The following is an 8,693-nucleotide window of genomic DNA, read 5'->3' on the forward strand; positions in this document are numbered from 1 at the left end:
CCTTACATCGGTGATCTGCGGACATGATTTGAACATGCCTACCCCATAAAAACGCCCACCTCGATATGAACACGCCTACTTTGATGGATGAAACACAGTAAACAATTGATCAATCACTGAGACATTGTCCTCCTCACGCCGTTGCAACCCAGTCTCGATCACACACAGGCCTGTGCACACTCGACTGCTCACAGCAACATAGGAGAGACCAAGCGATCAACCTCGACCTTAATACTGCTCTCGTGACTAGCGCTTAAAATCCAATGATCTTAATACAGCTCACACAACCAATACTCGAAGTTCAGTGATCTTAATACAACTTTCCCAGTGTCTCACAAAACAGCGATGAATCAACTAGTGAGATCCATTTATCAAATTCCATTCCAGATAAAATTCTGGTGGGGAAGTATTGTAGTTGCAGCTACCACTACAATTATTAAATTCAAATTAACTAGTATATAAGAGATATTAACTCGATTCTATCTGGAGGTATCTTTAGATTGATGACGGTCAACATTGTCGGTAGCCTAGCCTCATAATGTGCACTGTTTCTATTTAAATAATAATGACATCAATCTGAAACATTCTGAATAGCTATGAGTGAGAAAATCATATAAATTTAGAGTTTCAAACCCTTTTATTTATTTATTACTAAATAAAAACTCATTTAAAAATCAAAAAATTAACTTAATACATAAAAATAACTCTACAGCTGTTAATTTTAAAAGATAAAACAAGACAAGCAAAAATACTTCAGAGGTAATATTTTTTTTTTTTTTTTTTTTGTATTTATAGGTGGTAGGAGTTGGGGATAAGTGAATGAGATTTCACAGGTTTAAAAATTAATAAAAAAAAATTTTTTTTTTCAAATACCTCAAACTTATGAGATAATGCAATAAAGACATCTCGAACTATATACTTTTTTCTATAGAAAAACTTAAATATCCTTCATTTTAGCTTATTTGTAGAGAATTACCCCAATAACTATAACAAAGATAAGTGAAACTAATAATAGAGAACCTGCTATAAGATTTCCTTTTCTTGGGCAATGCAACCATCTTGGAGGGGGTCCTAAATCTTTCTTCCTGTGACGGTCACCCATTCTAAATCTAAAATTGAAACAAAACGTACATTCATGAGGTATTGATGTACAAAAAGTCCATTTTTTAAAATACCACAAACACTCGAAGTAAAAGACATTTTTATCTCACTAATTTCGACTGTTTAATATTCGATGCAACTACAGTGCTGCACCCATAACATAGAAAGTCCTATCTAAAAAGAACAAGTTTTACAAGAAGTAAGGAAAACAAATTGTTTTACCCAAGTCTAACAAGGGTTAATGCAAATTAAATTTCAATATAACTTATTATTATACAAATAGATTTAGAGCTTTCTGATATCATAAAAAGGTGTATTTTTAGAACAATTAAAAAACGTTTTAGAAAAAAACATTGCATTTATAAAAAAGTTTTAGTTAGAGACTTCTAATATCTCAGAGCAGAATGATAAAATTAAAATAAATGGATTAAAACCAATGCTTAAAAATTTTCATCAACATAGCTTCTGATACATATTATACATATTTATAGATTATACTAATTAGAAACTCACAAACAAGAAATAAAGGCAGAATATGAGTAGATTAGGCTTTAAGCCTTATCTACTCAAATTCATTAAAATTTCTTTTGGAACTTTCATCTCCACAGTTTTTTATAGCTTGCTCACTACAACAAATTATAAATTTTTTTAATAAGAAACTGCAGAAACGAAAAGAAAGCAAGCTTACTTCTTTTTTATTATTATCAATGGATAAATTTTAAAACAAATTTATTCAAATTCACTAAAATGTCACTTAGAACCAACATTCACATAGCTTTTCAAATATTTGCAATGGTTCTTAATGTTCCCAATATTACTGTAGAGACAATAGTATTATGTTTTCTAGTGTTTTCTATATAATTTCATTACTTTATGCCAGAACAAAATGAAACATTTATTCTTACTATGACTTCAAAATTTATTTGATAGATACTCATAACTTTAGTAGTTACTAGGGTGTCGCGCTTTTCAAAAAAACATTATTTTTTTTTGGAATGAAGTATAATACCTGGCAAAAGCGGCCAATTCACATGGGCATTATCGATATATTTTTTTCCAAATCAAATTATATTTTTTGTAAAAAATATAATCTCAAAATTTTGATAAAAATCACCTAAATTTTCTCTCATTTTAGTTAGGTCAAAACACTTACATAAGTGAGCTAGGAATTTTCTTTGCATTAAAAACTTATTTTTAATCCTTAAATCCTCTCAGCAAAGTTGAAATGGAGTGCATATTGGGTACAGACTTGCTCACTTGATCCAGTGATTCAAGATCTACGTAGGTGGCTACACTTGATCCCTTACTATTCCTACCGACCACTAACCAATTACTTAACTAATTTAAATAACATTTTCAGGCAAAATTTTCAGAAACTTGGATTTTAATAATAATTTTAGAAGAGCTTGTCGATAAAGTAAAGCTGGTCATAAAATGCAATCTCTAGGGTCACAATCAAAAGTCTTCTTCTATAACGAAATTCAAGTCTTACTTTTGCCCTGTGTGGTAATGAATTGCTGCAAAGGCTATTTTAGCTTTTACAATATTGTCAGGAATTGAAAATGTGTCAATGAGCTATTTGTTTAATACAATTTTCATTTCCGAGCAGTTCCTGAGTTAGCAATAGACACTTGAGTGATCTCCAATTGAAACATTTCAAAAATATTTGATTTATCTAATATTTGACATTATGTTATAACATTAATATATAACATAAATATTATAGCATTAATATCACCTTATATTTTGTTTAGAGTTTCTAATATTTGCGTTGCTTTAAAGTTTAGCTGTGGGATGTCATATCAAATAAAAAGATTTTAGAAACCTCTATTGTTGAGAGTATTTTTCGTAACGGACATCAATCATTAGAAGAATATCACCTGGGTGGGCAAAGTATGCTCTTGTTTAAGGGGATTTACTTGCTATTTAAACATAAAGAGACTACACATCAGGATTTACAATATCTGTTTTTTTAAGAAAAAAAACCAGCCTATATGAGTTTTTCTGGGTTTTTCCAAGAAAAGAGACAATTTTGTAGAGAGATAAGTAGATTTCCTTCAATATATTCAATAAGCATACTTATATATAGACGCCCGGTGGCTGAGCGGTAGCGCTTCGCGCTGTTGTGCCACAGGTCCCTGGTTCGATCCTCGGGCCGGGCAAGGTTGACTCAGCCTTTCATCCCTTCAGTGGGTCGATAAATGAGTACCAAGCATGCTTGGGGACTAAACACTGGGGGTTTCGCGTTCGACTGACCACCTAACCGGAACATCTGCTCCTGCACCCCAGAGCCCCAAGGTCAAGAAAACTGAGATGGGCACAGTAGGCCTTGGCACTCTATGGGCTGTCGCGCCGCTGAGTTTAGTTTATACTTATATATACTAAATAATAGAATAAGATACAGTATATACTGATAAAATATTACTTGATTATTATGAAAAGAATTAATAAAGAAATGGTTAAGAGAATGTGAGTAATTTTTTCTGTTTCTAAATGCATAATGATAAAGTTACTGAAATTATTCTTTGTAAAATGAAATGTTTAATGTATTATATGATTAATTTTAAGTTATAAATATACATTCATGAAATGAAATGTGCATAATGTTTTATAGCTTATGTTATGGTTCACATGCATTTTTCAATGTATGACTTCTTTATTTTATCTTTCATCTTTATTATACTTTTTGCTTTTGAAATAAATAGAAAGAGATTTTTATAATTACTCTAAGCTTATAATTAAAAAATTTAATAAATAGGCAGAAATACTCATTAAATTTAAATAATAATTATGTAAGAACAATCATATCATGAACAACCAGTAACTACAATATGCATTTACATTTCATTAATAAATAATACTATCATATATTCATGATATCACTTAATCTTTCTTTTATAATGAACAAAATTTTTATCAAATAAAATACTAGCAAACAAAAATAAGATTTAAAAATAATAAATAAAATGCCTTTTTGGTATTCCTTCAAATGTAAAATATAAACTTAACCTCAATCATCATAACAATTTCATTAAACAAATAAATTTAAAATGTCAGAAAAAATATCTCATTGAATTATATAAACATAAATAAACTGTTTCCGCTTTTCAACCCTTATGCAATATAAAGTATTCTTTCCAGTCATAAGAGAAACAATTAGATGAGATGTTTTGGCTCTCAAATTATATTCTAAATTATGGTTTTCAACCAAATTATAACTTTTAAATTCTAACTTAATCATTAAATATGAACTGTTTTGGGAAAGGTACAGTAAAATTTTTGAAAACACTGTAATAAAGCTTTTAGAGTGAGCAGTGCAATAAGACTTACAATAAAATGAAAAACATAAGAGTATATTATATACAATGCAGTTTATATGAGGACACCATTTTTGGTTCTGGTATTTGAAATCATTGATATATTTAACAAAAACTCTGAATTATCAGACAGTAATCTATTCTTACATTCAGGATAAATGCACTCTCCCAGTTAATGTTCATTTCGCTATGATGGCTTATATTAGTTCTCCTGTCCACGAAAATGTGCCTAATAAGGTTTTGAATGCTCGATAAGACGAGTTTGAGAATCTAAAATGGTGTGTGATAAATAAATCTGTGCAAAAATGGTCTTTCACCATCTTTCAGTGTTACAGGATTGCAGTAGAGGGAACAATAAAGTTAGTAGCAGAAACAGTCTTTTAAGTATACTGCTGTGATACTAAAAACGACGTCAAAAGGCTGACTTATCTTTTTCAGCAAGCACTACCATCATTTCAATCAAAATCCCACAATTCTGCCAAAAATAGAGATAGACTTAAATAAAATGAAAAACTTCTTGTAAACACAAAATCTCCATTAAAAAAACTTTCTACCAGCAATTATAATTAAGTCTTAAATATCGCAATATTAATTAACTCTCGGTTTCAATTCCGTCGTCATCACCTATTTTGGCAAAAATTTTATGAAAATCACTGATTTTTTAAAAAATGTTTTAATACTTTTATAGTTCTAGATGGTTTATTATACATACCAGCGTACCTGATAGTCAAATGCGATAGCGTAATCACGAAAAAGTGTGGCTATCTGAAGCAAAAGAAGTAATTTTCATATCAATTTCTTGAAGATTGACCTGCAGGCTAGGATTGGGAAATTAAGGCTTTTTTTTTTTTAAATGAGTAATACTACAACCTTTTCAACAATGTTGAAAATTATTTATTGCGGGGTAAAATAATGAATTTTGACCCTTTTTTTGCTTACAATGAATAATACTAAAAATTTCCTGAAATGGTGACAAAATTTTTAGGAATGGCATTTGTGTATATTACACATATCCGGAGATTCAAATTCTGAAGATTTAGAGATTAAGCATGCCTTTTTTGTGTTTGGTTTGATGGGTTATATTGGTGAAGAAGTCCTAGGTTTATAGCCATCTAAATCACTTGGCAAGTATCATTGAATTAAGAAAAAAACAACAGCATCTTGACCAAATTTATACTTCATTTCAATAGCCATCTTTGTTCCTTTAAGGGTATTTAACTTGATTTTTAAGGATAAAAGTAAGTTTTTAAGTAAGTAGAAAGAAGTATTGACTAACTCAGTCATATGACCTTTTTATCCTAACAAAAATTAATAAAAATTTTGGTGCTCTCAATGGAAATTTTGAAGTCAAACTATTCAGAGAAGATATTTGATTTGAAAAATATATATCTGCAATATCCATATGGATTGACCACTTCTGATGGGTGTTACATTATTCTATTAAAAAAATTTTTTAAAACGAGGCACCCTAGCAGTTACAGACATTATATGCACACTTCAAATAATTTATTACTAGATAGATTTGACTAGGTTTCTGACTGAAATACTTACTGTCAAAATTTTGCAAGAATTTAATCCAAACTTATCCATAAATTAAAATTTTAATTGTTTTTATTTTTCCTTTTAGTTCCACAAATTAACTTCATTTTCAAATGGTTGAAATCCCTTACATAAAATTATTTATTGTTAAAAAATTTAAAAATAAAATAGTAAAAAAAGTTAACAAGTTAAAACAGAGGTAAAAACTATAAAAATTTGAATGATTCTTAGCCCAAAAATTTTATAGAATCTTCTTATAACACTCGAGAAGTAATTCCTAAAATAATTTTTGTTGCCCAGACATATTAGATATCCTTGTATTTCAGAGAAATTGGAGGCCGATTCTAATAAACTGGGGTGTAGTGGGACCAAAACGCACAAGTACTAAATTCTGGTACTTTTTGAGTAATGGAACACAATACTGGATTTTAATGGAATATCATTCCTTTTTCCAGGATGGCCACTCATATCAGGTTTTAAATTTCTCATAATTCCCAGGTAAAAATCTAAAAATTTCCAAGTTTGCGTGAATTTTTTTTTTTACCAAGTGTAGGATGGGTACTTATAAAGTGCTAATGATGCATTTTATTTAAAATGTCATTTTTTAAATAGATAATCCTGAAAAAATAATTAGCATATATTATTTTTTTAACAACTTAGCAAGATTTTGTGTTTCATTTTTAAAGTTTTAATGCTTTGGTACAACATTAATTTTTAAAAAAAATAATAGTTGTGTTGTTGATGTTTAGCAAGAAGAATATATTGTCTGTATTGAATAAAAAATTTTTTTAATGCGTTACTTTTAGTAGTATTTGCACATAGGGCATCAAATGGCAAATACAGATTGACCCAAAAATTCTTGGATAAGTATTGTCTAAGATAGTTTTACAAAGTCAAAAATAATAATAAGTCCAGGCGATCATACATCAGTGTATTTTTAAATTTATTTATGCTTTGAAATTTAACAATTTATTTACATATTTATTGAGCCATTTTACTCTATTTTGTCCAAATTGTGCTCGCTACAAAATTCATTGATCATATTTTCTTTAAACCAATATCTAAAGTCAAATGTGTAAATAATGTTGTTTGTTTAGAAGTAGCACTATTAATTACAGTGACAGTCATTATTTAAAAAAAAATTCCACAAATACAAAAATTATTTACAAAATTGTTGAATTTCTTGTAGCATACTTTATGGACTAAAGCTAGATAAAAAAAAAAGATAGAAAGCTATGAAAAAAAGCTAAAAAATTTTGAATGTCATTATTTTTGTTTATTTCCTATAATTATATGAAATCAAAATATTTAAAGACTTACAATCTATCAACACACTTTTTTAGTTTAGATTAGTTTCCTCAGTTCCCATACATTCCTTAGTTTTTTACCAGCTTTTTAGGGAAATACAAGAATGATAGCTTCATGATAAATAAATGCACATTGTTCACATAAATATTCCTATATTTAGGTATGTAACACAGCTCTTATTTTTATTCAACTTCTGTTTTAATGTATCTAATAAAGTATCTAATTTCAAACATTTTAATTTCAATCCACCATCAGCCTGCTTTTGTACATCATTCATAACTTTAATGTTTCAATACATCTAAATAATTTACTTAAGACTATACTTTTCGAAGATACAAAGAAATTAACATATCTTTAAATTAAATGTGCATAAAAAAAGTGCAGTAAAATTAGAGGAAACGATTAAAATCAATGTTAAAAATAGTTTTAAACAAATTATGTAATGTAGCTGTTAAATATGAAAAACACAGCCGATTAATATAATGTGTTTCTTTAATAGGATATGAGAAAATAATGCATTATGAAAAAACTCATATCAAAACTAAAGAAAATTTATAAACTTAACCTTTTTTCTTTTAAAAGCAATTAACTTTCATCAGTTATACCGAAGTGTCTGATGTCGCGTATCTTAATTTATGGCATATTCAGTCAAACAAATTCCCAGAACCACAAGATGTGAAAATAAAATAGTATGCCGATAGGTTAAGCAATAAATATTTACTAAATTAATAAAAATATTAGGAAGAAATTCGTATTGGGAACGATGTACACAACTATTTACACACTTCAATGTTTTGACTCGAAAAGAACAACGCTTCCGACTGATTATTTTCGTACATATATTTTCTTAGAAATAGATGAGGCCAAAACATAGGTTGAAATGTTAAAAACAAAGTAGGGTTAAAAGGCTACTAACGTACTAAAAGATTACGCAAAAATTTTTAAAACAAGAATATGTCTTGAAGCAGACGACGTAAAAATATTTATAAAAAGTAAAACAATTAGAACTCGCGATCGCAACGCTCGAGTACGCCCTCTAGCAGGAGCCTGTAAATATCAGACATTAATTTATCACGTTTTCATTTAGTTCCATCAAAATCATCGGCAGAATCAGACGCCATTTTCTTAGCAGCAAATAAGAATGAAAATTTCCCTAAAAAAAGCCGAAGAACTTGAAAAAACTCTCCAGAATATTGGGATATCTTTCAGACCCAGAACGCGCCGAAAATTCGAAGAAAAATTTCTTAATAATTTTTAACTTCTATTATCAACAAACGTGCAACTGATATCTTCCGATTTCACTATCGCATACTGTTATAGATGTGTGTATTAAGATAAAATGCATTTCTTCTGTCTTCAATTCAAACATCAATTCATTACGTCGGTCCAATAAATAAATGTGAATTCAGAACGTACAGAACTGTAATA

The 8,693-nt window shown here is 28.9% G+C and overlaps 1 protein-coding gene across 2 annotated transcripts in view; it reads right to left on the bottom strand.

Annotated features, from left to right (window-relative positions):
- Positions 1-8,088, bottom strand: part of LOC107442957 (mRNA capping enzyme) — a 42,089-nt gene extending 34,001 nt beyond the window's left edge. For both annotated transcript variants that reach the window (XM_016056664.3, XM_071179047.1), the window contains exons 1-2: positions 7,831-8,088; positions 1,021-1,109 (exon numbers count right to left, since the gene is read on the bottom strand). In XM_016056664.3, the coding sequence (XP_015912150.1) occupies positions 1,021-1,102 (82 nt within the window). In that variant the 5' untranslated portion in view covers positions 1,103-1,109; positions 7,831-8,088. The remainder of the gene's footprint in view (positions 1-1,020; positions 1,110-7,830) is intronic.
- Positions 8,089-8,693: the final 605 nt, after the last annotated feature.

This window comes from Parasteatoda tepidariorum, chromosome 3 (assembly GCF_043381705.1).
Source record: "Parasteatoda tepidariorum isolate YZ-2023 chromosome 3, CAS_Ptep_4.0, whole genome shotgun sequence".
In the NCBI taxonomy this organism is placed as follows: Eukaryota; Metazoa; Arthropoda; class Arachnida; order Araneae; family Theridiidae; genus Parasteatoda; species Parasteatoda tepidariorum.